The sequence below is a fragment of the Polypterus senegalus genome, chromosome 2 (genome assembly GCF_016835505.1).
Source record: "Polypterus senegalus isolate Bchr_013 chromosome 2, ASM1683550v1, whole genome shotgun sequence".
Lineage (NCBI taxonomy): Eukaryota > Metazoa > Chordata > Cladistia > Polypteriformes > Polypteridae > Polypterus > Polypterus senegalus.
In genome coordinates, this window is record NC_053155.1 from 31,130,581 (window position 1) to 31,155,261 (window position 24,681).

At 37.9% G+C, this 24,681-nt stretch overlaps 1 protein-coding gene across 3 annotated transcripts in view; it reads left to right on the forward strand.

Annotated features, from left to right (window-relative positions):
- ranbp2 (RAN binding protein 2) overlaps positions 1-24,681 on the forward strand; it is a 91,090-nt gene that overhangs the window by 21,351 nt on the left and 45,058 nt on the right. For 2 of the 3 annotated variants that reach the window (XM_039743534.1, XM_039743536.1), the window contains exons 5-17: positions 496-726; positions 1,218-1,348; positions 1,496-1,691; positions 8,741-8,831; positions 10,433-10,642; positions 11,631-11,812; positions 11,902-12,083; positions 18,581-18,704; positions 21,198-21,359; positions 22,237-22,374; positions 22,452-22,592; positions 22,783-22,998; positions 23,108-23,191. In XM_039743534.1, the coding sequence (XP_039599468.1) occupies positions 496-726; positions 1,218-1,348; positions 1,496-1,691; positions 8,741-8,831; positions 10,433-10,642; positions 11,631-11,812; positions 11,902-12,083; positions 18,581-18,704; positions 21,198-21,359; positions 22,237-22,374; positions 22,452-22,592; positions 22,783-22,998; positions 23,108-23,191 (2,088 nt within the window). The remainder of the gene's footprint in view (positions 1-495; positions 727-1,217; positions 1,349-1,495; positions 1,692-8,740; positions 8,832-10,432; positions 10,643-11,630; positions 11,813-11,901; positions 12,084-18,580; positions 18,705-21,197; positions 21,360-22,236; positions 22,375-22,451; positions 22,593-22,782; positions 22,999-23,107; positions 23,192-24,681) is intronic. The other variant, XM_039743535.1, reaches the window with a different exon arrangement.

Sequence of the window (24,681 nt, forward strand, 5' to 3'; positions counted from 1 at the left end):
ATTGTGTAGCTCTGTTACTAGTTGTACAGTTTTCTCCTTGTGAGCGTTCTGATTTCTTTCCTAATTTCTCTATTTTAATAGTCTTAAATAAAAGATAATAATAAATTATGTGACATTAGTAGTTAGTTCACCTGCTTTAATAGATCCAGTTCACTGAGTATAATTCGTGCACCTAGTTTGTGTTTGTATGAAGCCTGCACATTCTCTGAAAGGCTGTTTGGGTTCTTAAGGTACTTGGTAAAAAAATGTTAAGTGGCTTTATGTGGAACCATACTTGGACTGGTGCCAGGTCCTCATGATCCAGAATGATGGTAAGTACTGCTGCCTTACCAGTCTAGCATCCTGGGATTCAATCCCACAACTGGTTATTTTTATTTTTCAGATACTATGTTTTGCTTGTTGCTTTTGGTTGTTAGTTTGGAGGCATAAGGGAGTAGTTATTAACACTTGGCTTTTACTACTTGCATTTGTAACCTGCCTTTAATCTATCTACAGGCAAAGTTGCTTGGTGCAAAAGGACAGACTGGATTAAATGAACTGTTTGACCTTCTTCAGTCGGAACTGCATGCTCGTCCTGCTGATGTCCATGTCAACATCAAGCTTGTAGAACTTTACCGTTCAGACCAGAGACTTGAAGAAGCAATCAGACATTGTCGTTCTGTAGAGCAGAAAGGTTTCCTGCTACACAGTTTGAGTTGGTACAGTTGTGTTACAGATACACTTCAGGTTGGTATTCATGCTGATTGAAATTTCAAGCATGTGAAAAATGTAGCTAAATTTGGTAAGTTGTTAAATGTTTAATTTCTGAGTTATTATTTAATATATATATATATATATATATATATATATACTGCAGTTTTACAGTTTAACATCAACATTGACACATTCATTTGTGTTATGGAAATTGCAAATAAATTTAAAGCACAACACAGTTTTATTTAGTGTGTGTGTATGTACTTTTAAAAAATTTTCTATATGGTGCATTGCAGAAACCATTGACAAATTTTTATTTTACTGAATAACAAATTCTATAGTTAAGTTTTCTGAGATTTTTATTTCAAAGAACTGGTACTCAGGATTTAATGCGACATTGTTTTATGTTAGAATATTAAAGAAAGAAGCATGTTGTTTATGGCAACCCATAGATTTAATGCATGTTTTCCATTCCAATTAATTGTGAAAAACTAACCTGAATTTTTCTTCCCTTTAAATTCCAGGATTATATAAATGGATATGGCAAAGGTCTACCGAGGTCCATAATTAAAGAACATCTTCTTGCTTACTGCAATGTTGTTCGTCTCTCTTTGTCAGCTAAAAATCTTAATGAATGCAGAACTGCCTTGCAGAGGTTCAAATTTATTTAATTTTTTTATAAATATTTACATCTTGATTTTCTTGAATAATTGTTTTAACCAGTGTTGCATATTTTTTATTCCATACTTACAGGAGAGACACCTGTAAATGTTATTACTAAAATTTTTTTTTTTTTTTGTAGATTTGATTATGCAATGGTTAATGCCAAGGGTTTTGTAAGTGATCCAGCTGATGATTTATCTGTGGCTTTCACTGAAATGAGGGGTCACTTGTATTTGCATGCTGGCACATTATTGCTGAAAATGGCACAACAAAGTGAGCTTCAGTGGCGTGAAGTTACAGACCTAGCAACTCTGTGCTACCTTGTTGCTTACCAGGTAGGTGCATTAAGGATCCCAGATTGTGAAACGAAGTGTTTAATCAGTTGACTGTGAAAATAGTATATTTTACTCCAGTGGTATTAAATATCTGCCAACTTCAAAAGATAGCCTCTAGTCCCCAAGTTACAGACATTCAACATACGATTTGCGAATGGGGTCGCAGCTGCTGCTTCATCTGTCTGGGGGATGTGACGCAGGCTCCTCGATAACTACCGCTCTGTCATTTTTGGCCTAGGAACACTGCAAGCGGTGGCTGGAGGGGGCAATTTCACTGCTTTCGCAGTGTAGTGTCCCTCTGAGCGGCTCCGGTTGATGAATGCGGCGGTGGGAGTCCATAGTCACCAGGGCCACAGCTACTGCTCGTGTGCAGGACGGAGGCTTGATGGGCTGGTTCGCTTACCACCACGTCGCCGCCACAGCTACTGCTCCTAACTGCACTGTTCGTTTTCAGTGGGTGGCTGGTGATGCTGCAAGTGGTGACTTGGTTGTGGCTGAACGGAGGCCATGGAGGGTAAAAGGCGGGGGGCAGCATTGTATAGTGTGCCTCGGGTGGCTGCCCGTTGATTGGGGGCGGTGGTGGGCGATTCACTACCCGTCTTTGGCCGCACCCTGTTCCTTCTCGATGGGCAGACGCTGCAGGCAGCATACTGTATGCAAGTGGAGGTGACTGTGTTGTGTGCCGCATTGCTCCCATCCATTCTCAATAGCAAGCCTGCTTGTACTGTTACGGGCATAGCAGGAAGTTCTCACATTCAGTTACGCCAGACGTGCTGACGAGGGGTGCCTTCCTGCTGTGATAGTGTGTACAGCGCTGTGCAGAAGAGCTCGTCTTAACCTTTTGTTTTCACCCTTCAACAATGTCTCTGAAACACAAATCTGATGCAAGTGCAGGTGATACACTAAAGAAGAGAAGAACCATCACCATGGAAAATAAAGTAGAAATAATGAAAAGTTCAGAGAGAGGTGAAACTCTATCATTCATTGGCAGAGCACTTGGTTACAGTCGGTCAACAATAGCATTTATTAAAATAATTTACCTGTTTCGGTTTACATACAAATTCAACTTAAGAACAAACCTACAGTCCCTCTCTCGTATGTAACCTGGGGACTGCCTGTATTTTTTTTCCCTCAACTTTCTTTGGTAGTAAAACCTTAAGCAGGCATGTGAGGTCTGCAGAAATACTATGCATATTTTGATTTTGTTTGTGGAGAGGTGCAACTTGTTGACTTTTATAAGGAAAACTTTGAAAGCCCAATGTGTGTGGTTTTATTCTAACATTTTGTTCTTTGAAACTTAAACTATCACATAAAAACAAACCACTTTTAGCTTGTTGGTATTCACAAAATCTACTAATGATATCCTGAATTTAACCACTTCTGTTAGCCTACCTCAATGCAAAAAGTAATAGTTGTGCCAGTGCCAACCTAGTGGTTGTGTGCTGGGTTATATGGCATGAGAAAGCCATGGCCTTTTAGAGTTTAATTATGCATATTCTTGGGCATAGGACATTTTCTAAATGGTATGCATATTCTTTTGGTGTTTCCTTCATAATACCTAATGCTTTCAAGGATAGGCATTGACTCACAAAATCCATGCTTTAGACTTAATCACTTTATGGTTTAAAAAACCATAACACATTAAAACCTTCATCTGCATCTTTTGGTAAAGGCTTTTTATAATGTTTCTGGCTACTGCTCAACAGAACTCTCCTACTTAATCTATCAAACCACATCAGTCTTTTCAAATAATGCTCGTCTGTCTTTTTGTAAGCCTTTTTGTAACTTATTGTTGGAGAAAGTGCATCAGAATTCTTTATTGGATTACTTTCGTCTCCCAACTATTATTTACTGCTTTTGTCTCCCATCTGACCCCAGTTGTTAAATTTAAATCGGAATAAATTTAAGTTCACCTGTTTTTAAGCCACTTATTCACAAGGTGCCCTACTTACAGGGCACTGCCATATTTCAGAGTTGTTTGTGTCCGTTGCAATGCATGCAGTTTTCCAGCTCAAATGTCATGAATGCGATCATCGTACCTGGGCACTGTCTGATGAAAGATCTCTCTGTTAGTTTTCTGTGCTTTAACAATTTCAACTTGGAGTACCAGCAGCATTTCTCAATGTACCACCGAGTACTGTTATGTTGCACCTGCACCTCTTGAAGTTTCATGTGAAGGCCCCATATTGTACCCCCTAAGAAATGTACATGTATCACACTGGTTGGGTTGCACCACAATATGGTTGGAGGTGGGTTTGAGGGAGTTGGTATGTGGCAGGTTGTGTGTAAGATTTTTCAGCTTCTTACTTGTCCACAGTATGCTTGACCCCAATCCCCCAAAGAGTTCAACTGTGCTCTGTGCTGTTGAGGTATGTGTGTTTGTGCATGTGCATATATATGTATGTGTGTGTGTGTGTGTGTGTGTATAATACACACAGGTGCATCTTAATAAATTAGAATATCAACAAAGTTTATTTCAGTAATTCAATTCAAAGAGTAAAATTTGTATTAGATTCATTACACACGGAGTGATATATTTCAAGTGTTTATATCTTTTCATTTTGCTGATTATGGTTTACAGGTAATTTTAAAACTCAAAAATCAGTATCTCAGAAAATTAGAGTATTACAGAAGACCTATAAAAATGATTTTTAATACAGAAATGTTGGCCTACTGAAAAGTATGTCTGTGTACACACTCAATACTTGGTCTGGGCTCCTTTTGCATGAATTACTTCATCAGTGCGTTGTGGCATGGAGGCGATCAGCCTGTGGCACTGTTGAGGTGTTATGAAAGCCCAGGATGCTTTAATTGTTGCCTTTGGCTCGTCTGCATTGTTGGGCCTGGTGTCTGTCATCTTCCTTTTTACAGTACCGGTTTAGGAGGCGAGCTTGCTGGCCAGTCAAGCACAGTGATACACACCATGGTCATTAAACCAGGTATTTACTTTTGGCAGTGCGGGCAGATGCCAGGTTCTGCTGGGAAATGAAATCGGCATCTCCATTAAGCTTGTCAGCAGAGGGAAGCATGAAGTGCTCTAAAATTTCCTGGTACACGGCTGTGCTGACTTTGGACTTGACCTAGTGAACATGAACATAGTGGACCAACGCCAGCAGATGACATGACTCCCCAAATCATCACTGTCTGTGGAACCCTTCACACTGGACCTCAAGCAACTTGGATTCTATGCCTCTCCACTCATTCTCCAGACTCTGGGACCTTGATTTCCAGATGAAATGTAAAATTTACTTTGCTACTAATATGCTTGGATACAGCACTCTGTGAACAGCCAGCTGCTTTAGCAATGACATTTTGTGGCTTGTGGATGGTGTCAATGACTGTCTTCTGGACAACTGTCAAGTCAGTAGTCTTCCTCATGATTGTTTTTGGCCTACTGAACCGGACTGAGAGACCATTTAAAGGCTCAGGACACCTTTGCAGGTTTTCTGGGTTAATTAGCTGAGTGGAATATGACACCAGGAGTTACAATATTGAACTTTTTCACAATATTGTAATATTTCTGAAATACTGAATTTTGGGTTTTCATTTGCTATAAGCCATAATCGGCAAAATGAAAAATAAATGCTTGAAATATATCACTGAGTGCAGTGAGTCTATATATTATGAATTTCGCTTTTTGAATTGAATTACTAAAATAACATTTTGATGATATTCTAATTTTATTGATATATACACACGTTATCGTTATATATATATATATATATAGCTCCTTAAATTATATAAGCAGAATAATACCTATTTATTTTTGGGTATGTAATTGTTTTAGTTGTGTGCAAGTATTTTTTTTTTTTCCTCCAAGTTTAGAGTGTCCAATTTTTATGTATCAAATTCAATAAATATTCAAATGCAGCATTCATTCATATGAGTTATTTGGACAAAACTTTGTTGGGTTAATAGCTTAATCAATAAAATAATTGATTGGACATTTAGAAAAGTCATTTTTGGCATCACTAGACCTTTTTATATTGATCCTGGTCAAGAGCGCTAGAATTGGCTGAGTGCACACTTTAGAAATGGAAGTCACATCTTAACTGTCCCTCCTTCTCTGTGAGAGTCCTTTGCCTCATCCTCCTTTTGCATTTCTTTGTTTGTAGTGAGCCTGGTCTTAAGGGCACACATACATATACAAACATATACATTTCATAAAGGGCTTTATACAAACATATACATTTCATAAATGACTTTAAAGCCCATTGCCCACACTGTAATAGTGAATGAAAAAGTGTGAATGGAAACTTGAATTGGAAAATGTCTTTCATAGTAAGCTCAATCTGCAGTTTGTGCTGCCACAAGCCCTGAACCCACTTCTAAACAAAAGGTGTGATAAAATATACTGCTCAAAAGAATTAAAGGAATACTTTTTAATCAGAGTATAGCATAAAGTCAATGAAACTTATGGGATATTAATCTGGTCAGTTAAGTAGCAGAGGGGGTTGTTAATCAGTTTCAGCTGCTGTGGTGTTAATGAAATTAACAACAGATGCACTAGAGGGGCAACAATGAGATGACCCCCAAAACAGGAATGGTTTAACAGGTGGAGGAAGGCCACTGACATTTTTCCCTCCTCATCTTTTCTGACTGTTTCTTCACTAGTTTTGCATTTGGCTACAGTCAGTGTCACTACTGGTAGCATGAGGCAATACCTGGACCCTACAGAGGTTGCACAGGTAGTCCAACTTCTCCAGGATGGCACATCAATACGTGTCATTGCCAGAAGGTTTGCTGTGTCTCCCTGCACAGTCTCAAGGGCATGGAGGAGATTCTAGGAGACAAGCAGTTACTCTAGGAGAGCTGGAGAGGGCCATAGAAGGTCCATAACCCATCAGCAGGACCAGTATCTGCTCCTTTGGGCAAGGAGGAACAGGATGAGCACTGCCAGAGCCCTACAAAATGACCTCCAGCAGGCCACTGGTGTGAATGTCTCTGACCAAACAACCAGAAAGACTTCATGAGGGTGACCCAAGGGCCCCATGTCCTCTAATGGGCCCTGAGCTCACTGCCCAGCAGCATGCAGCTCGATTGGCATTCGCCATAGAATACCAGAATTGGCAGATGCACCACTGGTGCCCTGTGCTTTTTACAGATGAGAGCAGGTTCATCCTGAGCACGTGACAGAAGTGAAAGGGTCTGGAGAAGCCATGGAGAACATTATGCTGCCTGTAATATCATTCAGCATGAGCAGTTTGGTGGTGGGTTAATGATTGTCTGGGGAGGCATATCCATGGAGGGTCACACAGACCGCTACAGGCTTGACAAAGGCACCTTGGCTGCCATTAGGTATCAGGATGAAATCCTTGGACCCATTGTCAGACCCTAGGCTGGTACAGTGGCTTCTGGTACACGACAATTCCTGGCCTCATGTGGTGAGAGTATGCAGGCAGTTCCTGGAGGATGAAGGAATTGATACCATTGACTGGCCACCACACTTTCCTGACCTAAATCCAATAGAACACCTCTGGGACGTTATGTTTTGGTCCATCCAATGCCACCAGGTTGCACCTCAGACTGTCCAGGAGCTCAGTGATGCCCTGGTCCAGATCTGGGAGGAGATCCCCCACAAAACCATCTGTCATCTCATTAGAAGCATGCACTGATGTTGTCAGGCATGTATACAAGAACACAGGGGCCATACAAAGTGCTGCGTACAATTTTGAGTTGCTGCAATTAAATTTTGGCAAAATGGACTAGCCTGCCACATAATTTTTTCACTCTGATTTTTGGGGCGTCTTTGAATTCAGGGCTCTGTTGGTTGATCATTTTCATTTCCATCAAACGATGTGGCATCCTTTCGTTTCTAACACATTACCCAGTCTGTATCAGTATAGATATCCAGGAGGATTTCTTTTTCCCCATTGAGATCTGATTTGTTTTCAAAGTGTTCCTTTAATTTTTTTGAGCAGTTTATAAATCTATGGCACATTTTTCCACAGTTCAAACTTTTGTTTTAATGGACTTAAATTCTGGAAAAAATTATTTGTTTCAAACGGCCTTTAGAACAGGGGTGTCAAACTCCAGTCCTGGTGGGCCGCAGTGGCTGCAGGTTTTCACTCTCACCTTTTTCCTAATCACTGACCAGTTTTCACTGATAATTAACTCCTATTCCCTTCATTTTAATAGCCCTGTTTTTAAGGATTCAGTCCTCTGAATTGATTCCTTTCTTCATTAAATGACAGCCAATCAGAAATGAGACGTGAAATGAGCCAACAATTTCACTCTAACCAATCTCTATGAGAAGCTAATTCTTGCTGTTAGTTAAACTCGTTATTTAATTTCATGGCCTGTTGCTGCTCTCATTCTGCCACAGCAGACATTCCCAAAACGGTTAGATTTTTATTTTTTTTCTAAGATTACCGTCAAGATGTTTTGGTGACCTGAGAGATCAACCTTACTAAGACCTTCGCCTTTCTTTATTTTCAGATATTGTGTGATGGGCACAGGTGAACTGGTCATGCAGCTGCTTGTTTTGGGTCTCATTATTGTTTGGCTGCTAATTAAGGAAGAGACAACTAAGGGGTCAAGTTAATTAAGTTTAAGGCAAAAGAAGTTAATTAGCAGCAAAAAAAGTCACTAATTAAAAGGGTTAGAACGAAAACCTACAGCCCTCCAGGATCAGAGTTTGACACCCATGCTTTAGAGTTTAACAAATTATTTTGTGATCTCATAACATCTCCATTTGGTATAACAAAGTATTGTTCCTTTTTTCTAGTTGTAATTAAGAACAAAACAGAAATCAAGTCTTTTTGCCAGTTAACTATAAATGTACAGCTTGGTAACAGCCACATTTATTTGGAATCAAAGGCCAGACTTTGTGAGAGGCTTACCTTTAAACAAAATAGCTTCTTTGACAAAGTATTAATAACACCCAAAACCAGAAAATTTCGTGTTTAAAGTAATCAGCGTCTCCTTAAAGATTGCGATTTATTGATCTCAAGACAAAACTCTGTTTAATACGAGTACATATATTTTTATAGGTAATGTAACATGACAGTCTTCTTTCAAAATTTCACCAAATGCTAACTCTCTTCCAGATTTCACGTCCAAAGACTAAGCCAATTAAGAGTGATGAACCTTCTCAAAAACTGATGGAATGGTTTGCATGTGATCGACAAAGTCAGTCAGGTAATTTTACTTATTTATAATAAATTGCAAGCTTTCAAATAATCCATTTTGGGTTTTATTCTGCTTCACACACCATCTGGTTCTATAACTGTAGAGGAAAGGTTCTGAAGACTTTCAGAATACTGCTATGTTACTTGTTCTGATGAAATACATTTTGGATTCCTGATAATTCTCATTGTAGTTTATGTGAAGGAGTAGTATTGGTAATATGGCAGTGCATTGTCTTAAAAGGTCACATCATAACCATCACCTGTGTGTGTGAGTTCAGAGATTCTTGTGGGTTACAAATCCTCTACCCCTTGCGCCACATATAATGTCTACACAACTGGTGATGTTGGGTTCTTTAATTCACACACCTTCTGCTGTGAATATAGGCATTTTCACAGCCACTTCATTTGGACCATTTTTTTTAACTCCTGGTGCAATTTCCACAAAAGTCTGTTTATTTAAGATAAATGTAAAAACTTGCACTCGAGCCATCTAAAACAACTGTTCCAAGACTCTTTGCAAAGGGTGGTCTCAGTGCAGTACCCAGTGAACCCTGGATGCAATACACATTGAACTACTGTGTGTTATGAGTGAAATTGTACATACCGTGGTAGTTCGGGAAATCTCATTCAGAGCATAATGAGTCAAGTTAACATGGAGCATTGAAAACAATTAAAAGATGCAAAAAATGTCAGTTACGAATGTAACGCAATTCACATAAAACTAACACAATTACCAGTCAGTCAGAGCAAGCCAAGCACCTGATCCAACTCCTCTCTTCTCTCCAATGCACAATCGGACAACAGTCGTAACTTCACTTGTGATTTGGTTTGATCAGAACACATATAGAAATGTTGAGAAACAAAACAGCAGTGCTCTGTTAGGTGTGTGTGTATATTTATGTACAGGTGCCGGTCATAAAATTAGAATATCATGACAAAGTTGATTTATTTCAGTAATTCTATTCAAAAAGTGAAACTTGTATATTAGATTCATTCATTACACACAGACTGATGTATTTCAAATGTTTATTTCTTTTAATTTTGATGATTATAACTGACAACTAATGAAAGTCCCAAATTCAGTATCTCAGAAAATTAGAATATCAATTAAGACCAATGCAAAAAAAGATTTTTAGAAATGTTGGCCAACTGAAAGGTATGAGCATGTACAGCACTCAGTGTTTAGTTGGGGCTCCTTTGGCCTGGATTACTGCAGCAATGCGGCGTGGCATGGAGTCGATCAGTCTGTGGCACTGCTCAGGTGTTATGAGAGCCCATGTTGCTCTGATAGTGGCCTTCAGCTCTTCTGAATTGTTGGGTCTGGCGTAGATTTTCTATGGGGTTGAGGTCAGGCGGGTTTGCTGGCCAATCAAGAACAGGGATACCATGGTCCTTAAACCAGGCACTGGTAGCTTTGGCACTTTGTGGAGCACCATTTGAATTGTCAGGTTTCTGGTTCTAGTTCAAACTTTGTTCATTTAATAGCGCAATTTACTGTTTTAATTATAAACTGAATAAAAGTAGTAAAAGAATAAAAGCACTGTCATCATTTTGCAGCAGTGTTGTTGTATCCCAATTGACTTTTTTTAAACAAAACATTTTTCTTTTCAGGGCATATGCTTCTTAATTTAGGCCAAGACAAAGTAAGTTACTTCAAAGAGGTTGTTGAAGCCTTTGGTAACAAGAATGGACCGAAGGCATTATTTGAAACACTATTTGGAAGCCTTTTTCCTGCTGATACATCGTTTATTGCTAATGATGATATCCAGAATATTGGGGTGCAGGCTGTTGATCTCAGAGAACTTGCCAGATGTGATACTGGTATGAGCACAACTTATTATTCACTTTTCTGTTGTGTGTTTTTTTTTTTTTATAAAAAACTTGGTGTATTATAGTTGGATGTTTGTACTTCCCATAGTTCAGTACCACAAAAATAAGGTTACGATTAAGCACTGGAGTGCTGTTTTGTTTTTTTTGTTTTTTTTTTAAACAATGAAAACCTCTAATATATCAAATGGTTTTTGCACATTTTTGAATCATATTTGAGTAATACAGTTCATTCTGCGAGAAATGTCTGAAAACAAAATGATTTTGCAGTTGTAAAGCAGACAAGACATGATGCCACATCTGACCTCCCTCACCCACGTGGGTCTCTGACCAATGCAGGAGCTGGTACTTACTGTTTACAGCTGATCCTTCAACCAACCAAACCCCCCAATCACCACAAAAACAATTTTTTTGCTGTGCCTAACTCCACTCACATGTCTCACAGGCTCAAGCCAGCAACATATAAATGACAGAACCTGGTGGCACATTGCCAAAGAGTGAACGGAGCACTAACTGCTGCACAGTACTTCCAAACTGCTTTGCTGTAGGAAAAATGAACAATATGATAACCACTGCATGACAATCCAAAAGTACTAGGCGGCACACAGAAAAAAGGTCACACCTGTACAGCTTAGATGAAACAAGCTCAGAATCTTGTTGGTGCCAGTTTATCATCAGCCATTGTTTCTTGCTACACATGTGTGCTTTACTCACCATGTTTGTAGCTCATTCTCTTTGTGAAGTAACATTTTAATCAAAATACAGCATAATTGGTGCATCATTGGTGCTAGTTGTGATTGCTGCTGTGCACAAACTTTGTTTCATGCACAAGTATTAATTACCTACAGGATATGTGTATAAGGCTATATGAAACCTAAATAAATGTTATGTTTAGACTCTGGTCCTATCCCCAAGATATCTCATTGTGTATATGTGTTCTTCGAACCTTAATGCTCATGTTTACTTTCTCACCCCTCCTTAGGAACAATTGGCATGTATGATGGTAATTTACAGCACCTTACTTGGTTGGGCTTGCAGTGGGCTTTGATGTCTAAAATTGCAGTATACAGGGATTGGTTAAAAGAACTGTTTCCACGATTACCCCAGGAAACTTCAAAGCTCGAAACTAATGCTCCTGAGTCAATCTGCCTGTTAGATCTTGAGGTAGGTATATGTAAATAAAAAAATATGTTCATGCCATTTTTTCCCAGTACAAGAAAGGTAGAAAAAGTTTTTTATTTTCAATTTTACAGGTTTTCCTCTGTGGTGTTGTATTTACATGTCATGCACAGCTGGAGATGAGTTCCAAATTTCGCTACTCACCACTGTCTCCCGAGCCTCGATGCTGTCCTTTTCCTCTCATGAAGCTACTTTGTACAGACCAACAACGATCCTGGTGGGATGCTGTGTATAGTCTCATTCATAAGAAAGCACTGTGAGCAAAACATTTGTGTTCCTTAACTGCTCGATCTTTCTTAAGATGCTAATACTTTTACTTTTGAAGAGCCATGTTTGTTACAAATGACTTTGTGCATCTTGTGACGTGTCTTGTGTTTAGCATTGAACTTTAGTAATTTCTAGCATAGACGAGAACAGGATATTACAGAAGAGGAAGAAGTTCATTGTGGTTTCTTTTCTGCATTTGTACATCTAATGTGTAATTTTCCAACCCACTTAATCCAGACTAGGGTTGCATTGGGGGGCTTGAGCCTGTCCCAGCTAGCAAAAGGGTGCAAGGCAGGAACAATCCATGGGCAGTATGCCAGTCCTTTTGCAGGGTGAAGACACAAACACCAATCGTACCCTGTGGTTTAACATTGCCATTTCACCCAGCCTGCATGTCTTTGTACAGATGGATAATGCTGGAGCTCCCAGTGGAAACTGGGAGAACAAACTCAATGCAGGGAGAATCTGGGACGGCTGTGTTTTAAACGGCTTTGTTGCCTCCTGTCCAGTTTTAAACTTGCCATCTTTGAAGGCAACTTTCTCAGCATGACTCATTCTCTTGCATCTCACATTCACACTTTACCTTTTGTTGTATCGCCAAAGCCAAACTGATTAATCAGTTTGCTCAGTGGGACTGGACACATGCATGTTTATTTTATTATAAAGTAGATATCTGTTGTGTGAAACATACTGCACATTTTCCACATGAAAACCCCATTATGTACATTACAGAAAAACTCTCTACACACAAACCTGCTCCCCTCCCTGTTACATAGCAGCCAACCTTTCCTGCTTCTTAATTCAAATAAATTTGAAGACATACATGCTTCAATCAATGGCTATTTCTTATATAGCCCAAAATCACATAAAGAATGCCTCAATGGGCTTTAACAGACCCGTTTTTTTTTTTCACAGCCCCCCAAGCCTCCCTAATAAGAAAAGAAGAAAAACTCCCAAAAAAAACCTTGTATGGGAAAGGCAGTTTAGAGAGAGACCCCATTTCACATAGGTTTGGTACGCAACGAGTGTTAAAAAATAGATACACAAAATGAAGCACAAGTAATCCTTCTCTGAGAGCTAGATGGCCAATCCTTCATTGCCATTTCAGAAATACAGTACAGACTACTTTATTCTTGTAGAGATAGCTTTTCGCCAAGCACAAGTGCAGAACATCGCAATAACTCATGACAAAATGTAAGAATAGATTGTACCACTCACTATAGTAAATACACAGTTATCACATACAACGATACAGATTTGTTAAAACTACATCAAAATCAATTAGGAACTAATTATAACCAAAAAACTTATATTGTTGTTTTTCATTTAATTATAGAATCATTGTCCTATTGTACAAAAGGAGTTAGACGAGCCAGAGTCCAGGGGACCTTGGCCAGCAGGCCGCGTCAGTCGTAATAGATATTTCTACAACTAAGTTAATGCTGTTTTGGCCATTCTAATAAAAAGGACCCTTCTACTCTAGGATTCTAGTGCTAATTTATCTAAGATGACTTTTCTGACAGGCAAACAACTTGGCAGAAAAGCAGTGGCATCAAGTGCCATATGAGGATACTGAGAAGAGAAACGAATGTGGAGTTTTGAGTTTATTTTCTTGCTCCAATGCATCTTTAGGATTGCGATCACCAAAATTATATAATTGGGAAGAGTGTTTTGATACTATGATCCCCATCTTATGACTCTAAATGACTACACGTGACAGGAAGGAAGTCCAATGGATTTCCCTCCCCAAACACAATAACTGGCAGAATTCCCTAAATAAAATGTATTATTAATGAATGAGACAGGAAATCATTTTCTTTTTGTGTTTCAATCGCATGAATTTTGCAGAAAGCAAAAGAGTTGGCTTAACTTTTTTTTTTTCCCCAAGTGATATACCATGTTTTGCTGCAAATTGTCCTTATAATCACTACTTGCCACCTTCTGTTATTGAAATAATCCTTAGCCAGAAAAATGATAACTATTAGCACAAATTTTTTTTTTTTTTTTTCTTTCCCTCGAGGTTTAGGCACCATGATTTAGAGATCTTTTATTTCCCAAATAGAATAAAATGCATTGGTACAAACAAGGTGTGTGTACACATTCTGTCAATTTTTCATGGAGCTCAGGCTTTTTCTTTAAATGTTTAATCTTCTGTCTATCAAAAAAGATCAACTGACAAGTTTCCCTAAAGAATTATTATAATTTCTTGGGCTTGCAAGCATCCACATTTTTAGATGGTAGTTATTGTATTGGTTTGTATAATATCCTTTGCAAAGATATGCTTTTCATAATTTGCCTTGCTCCTTAATTTGGAGTGGCATCAGTATCTTCTATAAACCACAGCAATGTCAAATTATCTTTTGGTAACAGTTCCCTTATTAAATAAGGAGAGCGGTAAAACTCCCATATTTGACTCAATGTATAGTAGACTTCATGTACTAAATGCATTCATGGAGTAAAACATATATGAGGGTGTTGTCCTTTGTAGTTTTATAAGGAATTCATATTTTCCACTACACTGTGTTCAGTGTGAGACACATCTCTGCTTAGCAAACTTTGAGTTAAAATAAATGCCTGCTTTCTGATGTTCATTGGAAAACAAAATTCCGCCCTGTTGCTACAAGGTGATGACATACAGTCAAGTCAAATGACTTTGTTGTCATTCCATCTATACACAGTATTACAGTATAAAGTGCTACAAAATACCATTCCCCAGGACCGTGGTGTAGCATATACATAAGACAAGTGCAAGACATATAAAGAACTATACTAAAATAGATAAATAAGTGAATAGATAGTTAGGATTTGAAATACTAAGAAATAAATGACATAGTTAAAAACAGTAGTAACAAGTGTAAGAAATGTACTGCATACAAGTAAGCCACTAGGAGCAGATCTGACGGCAGGGGCAGCCCAGGGGTTAGAGTCTGGACAGCCAAGGGGTAGAACCTGGCAGAACTGATTTGAATGGTATAGCACCATCTGCCAGACAGAAGTGGGACACACACCATAGGTTACAGGTGGTCCTTCTCAATTGTGTAGGCTTTGCAGATGCGTTGCTTTATAAAGATATCTTAAATGGAAGGCAGTTTTGTCTTTTCTCTAGTGTCAGACCTTCTTACCGGAGAACATTGCACTTCCCAAACCAGACCGTGATACAGCTGGTCAGAATGCTCTCTGTGATGCCCTAGTAAATTGTGGTGAGAGTGTTGGAGGTAGGCTTGGCTTCCTCATGTGTTGGAAGAAGTGGAAACCTTGCTGTGCTTTCTTGCTTATGGAGATAGTGTTAAGTGACTAAGTAAGGTCAGCTGCCAAGCAGTTTGGTGCTCTTGATCAATTCCACCAACGGGTTGTGAACAGCATGAGCCTTCCTGAAGTCAACAATCCTCTCTTTTGTATTCTCCACATTGAGACAGATTATTGGACATTCATCAGTCCACCAATGTTCATATCTCTGTTCTGTAATCTGACTCCGCCCTATTGCCGATGAGACCCACCACCATAGTCATCTGCACATTAATAATAATATACACAGCCATTCAGTCGTGAGTCAGCAGACTGGCAGAAATGAGCAGAGTACACAGCCCTGGAGGTCACTTGGGTTTGGTGTGATGGCACTGAAGATATTTCCAATAAGGACTGTGTGGTTTCTCTCTGTCACTTAGTTCGGGATGTGATCCAGTTGCTAAAGGAAGTACAGTGAACCCTCGTTTATCACGGTTAATCCGTTCCAGACTCTACCGTGATAAATGAATTTTCGCGAAGTAGGATTCTTTATTTATAAATCGAATATTTTTGCAGTTAGAGTATAGAAAACCTTTTAACAACCTTCTAAATACATTTTTGAACATTATTAGAGCCCTCTAGTCATGAAATAACAACCTTTAGTTACCATTACACTTATATTACCCAATATATTAGACAGAATAAGAGAAAATAAGACATATTAGACGTTACAAATATCATATTACTAGGCGCACTCGCCTTTTAAGGCGACCGACTTTTATCCTCAATTTTTGTGCGCTCCATGTGTACATCCGGCATGTAAGTGTAGAGAAGGAGAACATCAAAGTGCCCATTCATAACATCTCCCGAAAACCTAAGTTTATTTTTTTATCCCCTCAAGTGCCTGTCCAAAGTCGTACAATGTCAGCCCGAATCTGTACCGCTAAAGACGGAGTTTCATGCACTAAATAAGCTATACACTCACCTAAAGGATTATTAGGAACACCTGTTCAATTTCTCATTAATGCAATTACCTAATCAACCAATCACATGGCAGTTGCTTCAATGCATTTAGGGGTGTGGTCCTGGTCAAGACAATTTCCTGAACTCCAAACTGAATGTCAGAATGGGAGAGAAATTTGATTTAAGCAATTTTGAGCGTGGCATGGTTGTTGGTGCCAGACGGGCCGGTCTGAGTATTTCACAATCTGCTCAGTTACTGGGATTTTCGCGCACAACCATTTCTAGGATTTACAAAGAATGGTGTGAAAAGGGAAAAACATCCAGTATGCGGCAGTCCTGTGGGCGAAAATGCCTTGTTGATGCTAGAGGTCAGACTGATTCAAGCTGATAGAAGAGCAACTGTGACTGAAATAACCACTCGTTACAACCGAGGTATGCAGCAAAGCATTTCTGAAACCACAACACGCACAACCTTGAGGCGGATGGGCTACAACAGCAGAAGTCCCCACCGGGTACCACTCATCTCCACTACAAATAGGAAAAAGAGGCTACAATTTGCACAAGCTCACCAAAATTGGACAGTTGAAGACTGGAAAAATGTTGCCTGGGCTGATGAGTCTTGATTTCTGTTGAGACATTCAAATGGTAAAGTCAGAATTTGGCGTAAACCGAATGAGAACCATGAGATCATGCCTTGTTACCACTGTGCAGGCTGGTGGTGGTGGTGTAATGGTGTGGGGGATGTTTTCTTGGCACACTTTAGGCCCCTTAGTGCCAATTGGGCATCGTTTAAATGCCACGGGCTACTAAAGCTCGAATCATTTCAAATTGGTTTCTTGAACATGACAATGAGTTCACTGTACTAAAATGGCCCCCACAGTCACCAGATCTCAACCCAATAGAGCATCTTTGGGATGTGGTGGAACGGGAGCTTTGTGCCCTGGATGTGCATCCCACAAATTTCCATCAGCTGCAAGATGCTATCCTATCAATATGGGCCAACATTTCTAAAGAATGCTTTCAGCACCTTGTTGAATCAATGCCACGTAGAATTAAGGCAGTTCTGAAGGCGAATGGGGGGTCAAACACTGTATTAGTATGGTGTTCCTAATAATCCTTTAGGTGAGTGTAGATGAGAATAAGCAAGCACCATCTCCCCTGATATTTACTACGCGGTGAGGCATTTGTACTCCATCAACATTAATTATTTCCTAGAGACATAATTTTGTCTATTTTTCCAGCGCATCGCGCACAAAAGCAAGGGAACGATGAGAGCACCAGAACTCTGCTCACATCGCGTCGCTTTGTACCTCAAGCCGCAAGTAGTAAGTCTGTAATAAGTGGAATACCGCTACGCTTTGCACTCACGGGACGGAAGGACAATCCCGAATGCTTTTATATAGTAGATTATTGTACTGTACATTTAATTGCACACAACCACCTACCTATGAAGGCACGACCTCAGTAGGAGAGTCTTCAGAGTTGGTGCAGTATCTTCAGCAGGTGCGTTGTTGTCTTCAGTGAAGAAGTACTAGGAGTAGGCAGTGGGTGTCTGGGTGCGCTGTTGAAGAACATCTTGATAGGCAGTTGCTGGCGCTGTCTTTTCATATGCGTGAGGAGGCTTTTGTAGGGTATTGCCATCTTTAATCATATCACCTTCTCCTATATAGTATAGCATCTTCCTCCAGCGCTTAGTTTTATTGTCAGAAGGCTTAGAAAAAGCAGCACGTTTAGGAGCCATCGTAGGGCTTAGATAAAAGTTCTCAAAGCGCATGCGTAGTGACGTAAGCGTGTATGAGAAAAAAATCGCGATAGAGTGAAGCCGCGAAAGTCGAAGCGTGATATAGGGAGGGATCACTGTATTGTAGCCAAGTAGACTTAACTTCTCTATGAACTTCTTAAGGATAATGATGTTGAAATGAAGTCAGAAGTTTTTTTAGTCCAGATGAGATGGGGCAATAAGACGACCAGTGGATATGGTATCTTCAGTTGAAAGTTCTGGGCAATAGGCAGACTGGGGTGGGTCATATGTGGGAAATCCAGCTTTCAATTGTCACAATAATAGCCCCTCATAGCACTTCATGATGACAGTGCGGGTCATATAGTGTGATAGACATTGAGGCAGTACAATACACATTATAACATTTGCACTTCAGCTTAGCCTTTTAAAATATAATTGCCTGGTAAAGGTCATCTTGCTAGTCCATGTATCAGTTATGTGATATTGGCAGCTGAATTTAGATATCTTACAATGTTATCAAATAAAATAATTGCCTAAAGTTAGCTTTTCTTTTTTAGACCTGGCATGGCAGTCAAACTAAGGCTTGTGATCCAACAGGAGATGAGCACTTTGAGAGCTGGAGAAAAGCATGGGCTACAGCCAGCCTTAATCATTAAATGGGCCAAACATCTCCAAGAAACGGTAAATCATAAGACTTCAGCTTGCATGTATAATCATCTTACTAGCTTTATGATTCCTTTAGTCACATGCTAATGTAATTTGTCTTATTTTTAAATTCAGCTTATTTGCCACAGTACAATTGTATTGGAATGTAAGAAATTAACATTGGAACATCAAATTAATCCTTTTCTGCCATTTAGCACTATAGCATGGCAAAATCACCATATAGATTTTTAAATGATGTATTTTTCTGGAGAAGTGATGCAGTGTGATTATAAAAATCTGTAAGTAATCGCACGAATAACTTGCAAAAAATTGGTCTCTAATTTTAGCCAGTTCTACATCATAGATAAAGCATTTGATCTGTATAAAATAATAGACATACCAAATCATGAAATTGTCAAAGAAAAGGCAAATTGAGCAAAAATTTTTAAAAATGTGAGTAGTTAGGAAATTGTATGTGATATTTTTAGTACATGACTTGGTGGTCATTTCTCAGCTATTTTGCTTTCATTCTTATTTTCTTTCTTGAAACAGAATGACTGAAATTATATATATCCATCCCCTTTATAGTGAATGTTCCAAAAAAGTCACCTTAACTGCCATTGCAGAAAATGTATTAATAAGTTTACAATTATAGTAGCCTTGCTTGGCATATGCAATATGTAATATGATTTTGATTAAAATTTAGATAAGTACTAATGATCACTGTTTTTTTTCTAGTTTAAGATTTTTAGTTTTTATTCAATTTTTTTGTTTTGCCATTTTCTAATTTTAGTTTTGTGGAGTTTTCATTTGTTTCAGCAATGCGCTTTTTTGTTACATTTTTTAGTTTTGTATTACTTGCCAAAAATGTCCACACTGACAGTTTTACTATTATGAAAAAAATATTTCTTTATAGTTGCCAAATTGAATTCTTCATGTTGTACATGAAAACATAATGCATACAGTTTTACTGTCTGTCACATAACTCTTATTTTCTCCTGTATATCTGGCAGAATCAAATAAGCATGCTCTGATGTAACAAGTAACCTGCAACAAGTTTAAGCAAATATTTAATTTCATAAATGCATTTTTTTATGCATTTGCATGTTGTGCGTAAAGCATCCTAGTTCAAAAGCCCATTTCTGTCTGTCTGTCCACATGAAGCGAACAATTTTGTCAGAGTAGTTCATATAAGTTCATATATCTTGAGCTAATTGTGCTGTACAAAGATTTAAAATTTCAAACTTTCTCTTTGAAAAGCATTAGTGAATTTACAAAATTGTCTGTGTTAAAACTGAGAAATGTTCTGTGTGATTTCAGCTACGGATTAGTTTCGGTTTCAATTTTGCCTTTTTAGCGGTTGCTAAACTGGTTTTATTTTTCATATTTTCCTCTCTTGCTCGTCTGACAGCCCGTCAAAAATCCTATTGCAAGTGAGGCAAATGGAAGGGGACGGCAATTGAGTAATCATGTACAAACCTGAATTGATTGAACTAATTATCTGCAGAAAATTATTGTAAAGAATACTCGTACGTTATTTTTGATGATCTCCTGATATGGACTGTATGGCTGGACTATATGTCATTAATCCATTTCGAAAGTTTGAATTTTTTTTTCTTTCCTTTTAGGGAATTTTTTCACTTTTTTTTTTTTTTTAAAAACCTACCATTAAATTAACTAATTTGATATAATCTGGCCTAATGGGAGCACATCGATTTTGAAAATAAAAGCAGGCCCAAAATAAATCTTTGTGGTACAACATATAAAATTTCACGGATCTCTGAACTACAATTACCACAACTAACAAAGGATTTTGTACTTGTTAAATAAGACTGAAGCCAATTTAAAGCCCTGCCCGAGAGACTTGTCCTTAGACCACAGTAACCTAATAAATCACTTTAGTCAATGATGTCAAATGCTGCACTCCGGTCGTTTAGAACAATAACAGATATATGGCCTCTATAATTAACCAGCAAGTTATTTACTTTTTTTTTTTTTGTTTGTTTTTTCTGTCCCCCCTGGCCTTTGGACCTTACTTATTCTATGTTAATTAATGTTGACTTATTTTGTTTTCTTATTGTGTCTTTTATTTTTCTATTCTTTATTATGTAAAGCACTTTGAGCTACTGTGTGTATGAAAATGTGCTATATAAATGTTGTTGTTGTTGTTGTTCAACCAGTGCAGTTTCTGTGTTATGATTTGTTCTGAAATCTGACTGAAACTTCTAATGAATAGAATGTTTATTTAAATAGTAATTTAATTGGTGAAAAACTTTTTTTTTCATATTTATTACTGTATGAGTTATATACTGGCAGCTCACATGTACATTGTGTAGAAAGATAGTGTGATCAAAATTAAAAATACAAAAACTTTTTTACTTTAGTTCTTTTTATTGTTTTTTTTTTTCATTTTTATTTCAGTTAACTACCTTTTTTCTTTTTTTCGTTAACATATTTCATTTCAGTTTTGTTAAAGGGAATACCACTGCTAATGAAAAATTTATAATAAAGATTTTATGTCTGTTAAAGGGATTTGGCCTTCACTCATTTTATGACCAAAGGGACTACATTGGGCGAAGTGTTCATTATTGGATGATGACTGTACCACTACTGGAGCAAATAAAGGGCAAAAGGAGTATTCCTGAGCCTGTGAACCCACTGTTTATGCACTTTCGCTCTAAAGATATAAAGGTGTGTTGTTTACTTTCAGTTACTTGACTTCTAAATAAGCTTAGAGAACTTTTTGACTAACTTTAGAGGGACCCAAGTAACCACTTGTCAGATAGGCTTCTGTGATGCTTGTGGTCACTGTTTTAGAAGTCAGTGAATGCTGTTGGAAAGGATGTTCATTGCTCAAAAGTCAGTGAGGCATTGCAGTAAAGTGAGTTTAATGCAAGAAACCAGTCCTGGGTGGAAAAAGAAACTGTCCTTGCCCAGAAATAATTCGTAAAATATATTTGGAAGATTCTGCAAAGATATTTTCAACATTTTCTGGTCTGATGGGCCTTATTAGCTGTTCCACTAAGCCATACACAGTGCCCTCCTGTGACTGTTTGGAACAAAGACACATTTTTCCTTTATTTACCCCTCTGCTCCTTAGTTAAAAATTAAAAATTAAACAATTACAAATTAAACAATTCAAACGTGATTAAAGTACACACTGCAGACTTTCATTTAAGGGTATTTACATACATTTCGATCACACCATGTAGAAATAATACTTCCTATATGATTCTCCTGATTCAGGGCATCTCAATACTTGAGAAAATTGGTGCCACAGGTGTATTTTATGGCTTCATTAGTGCATCAGTGAGATACCTAGACTTGTTTATACCCTTTGGAAGATGTAGTTGCTATTCTTTAACATGAGGATAAGAGCAGTGCCAATGAAATTCAAAAAGCCATTATGAGGTTGAAAAACATTATTCATAGCACTTGTATTAGCATTAAATGTGATTATTTCATTAGATGTTTGCAGTTAACTCATTTTTATATATACAATTCTCCAGTGTTTTATTTTCCTTTGAATTTCTGTATATTCTTTTATATGTACATCTCTGTCTTCCAGGAAGATGATGTTGCAGATTATGAAGAGCAGGCACAAATAGCATTCGCTACTCTGTGTGATGTGGAAGGAAAGATGGATGATGCCATAACAGCATTTGAAACTATTAAAAGTGTTCGTTCCTACTATTTTCTTGCTCTTGTGAGTAGTAAAATTTTCTTGAGGTTATGAAATTTAAGCACTCTGAGTAGTGTTTTTAATTGAGAGCTTTTGTTTAGATTTATCAGAGGAAAGCAGAAGAAATTGGAAACCGGGATGATGATGATGATGAATGCCTTCCTGCTTTCCTGCAAAGGTCAAGAAGTTATTTATCAAAAATCTTGCAAGAATGCAGTACAAATCCTGGAGAACTTGAAAAAGTAAATTTTCTTAGTCATTCTCTTTTCCACTGCTTTAGTGAACATATTAAATTATAATGAAGGTCATATTGGTCACAGTTGGCAAATGATATAACTTTAGTGTTGAGTCTGCATTTTAATTCCTTTTGTATATTTTAAAAATGTAGTGACTTCATGCAAATAAAATCTGTTTTAATCTTGTTTTTACAAGCTCCCTGTATGTATTGGAGATATTGGTCAAAAGCTGCAGGATGTGAATCAGCTTCTTCAGGAGTTTGGTGAAATGGCTGATGCAGAGGATGAAATGGCAATGGAAAATGCCATTAGAAGCCCAAGCCACACCTCAGAGTTCGAGATCACTGCTCGAATGAAGTCTTCAACTCCATCACCAACAAAGAATATATCCGCTACCTTAAAGAGCCCAAAGGTTTTTTTTTTGTTTGTTTTTTTGTCTCTCTCCCCACCCAACCATTAGCATTTGTTTATGCCTAGGTTTACTGTTATATCTCAAGTTTCATTGATCATAGTTTTTGCAGTTCTCTCCGCAGACGCCACCACACTGGGCTGAAGATCAGAAGTCTCTATTGCAGATGCTTTGCCAACAAGTAGAAGCCCTCAAGGTAAATGTGTGTTTTGTATTTATTTAATACTGGCTGTGCCCCACATATTAGTGAAGCAGGGCAAACTTTAAAAATCATTTTTTGGTTGGGGTTAGAATGTGATTATGGCCAAGCAGAAAGTAGGTATGCTTCGTCAAACATTGGCACTGTTCAGCTCTAACGGTACAGCGTCCCCTACATGGGGAGAAAAGCACGTGGCCGTGATGTCTCTGTCAATCAGCAGCTACCCTCTAAAGCACACATAGCTCTGATCGATCTCTCTCTCTCTCAAAAATACTCCTTAATAATCTGTAGATGATGTCCGTTGAACAAACGGGTATCGCTAGCTAAGCAGAGGCAAGGTTTGCTGCAACACGTGGAAAGAGGTAGACCGATTTTGAACGGAGGCTGCCACATAAGTGAGGAGGGCCCTGCCCCTTGACCCACAGCCACTCTCTCAGATTTGTGCAAATAAATCGGTACTGCGCAATGACAGAAGTTGCAAAATCAACTGGAATGTTCAAGCAAATTATAGAAAAATAAAACCCTACACCCTATATATATATATATATATATATATATATATATATATATATATATATATATATATATATATATATATATATATATATATATATATACTAGCAGAATACCCGCGCTTCGCAGCGGAGAAGTAGTGTGTTAAAGAAGGTACGAAAAAGAAAAGGAAACATTTTGAAAATAACGTAACATGATTGTCAATGTAATTGTTTTGTCACTGTTATGAGTGTCGCTGTGATATATATATATATATATATATATATATATATATATATATATATATATAGCAAAATACCAGCCATGCGATGTCATGTGTTAAAGAAGTTATGAAAAAGAAAAGGAAACATTTTAAAAATAATGTAACATGATTGTCAAAGTAATTGTTTTGTGTATTTGGTGGCAGCGTCACAAAGTTATTTTCGTCTAGCTGCATCAGAAAATGTACCACCACGTCTGACACGCCTCCTTTTTACTGTTTTCTCACAGCTTGGATTGCTGCTGTCATATATATATACACACATACATACATACATACATATTTATATACATATCTACATATACACATATATATACATACCTATCTACGTCATATATACACACACACAAATTATATATATATGTCTGTGTGTATATACACATACATATACTTGTGTGTATGTTTGTATGTGTCTATATGTGTGTGTATAGGTTTGGTCACTGAGTGCAAGGGAAAAATAATAAATTATAGTCTATAAGTTATTAAACAGTAAAACATTAACGTTTTAAGAAGTACAGGTACATTGAAATTACATTTTCTATGTGAACGTTCAAATTTGTGCCTCTGGTAATGTGCCTTACCGGCATTTAAAGAAAATTAGTTTTGTGTCCTCTGCAGTGTTAAGAGAGAAAGGCTTTGGTTTGGGATAAAAGGAAAAAGGTGTAAAGAAAGGAAAGTTGCCTTTTTCTTTTATATAGTATAGAGAGATGTGTTC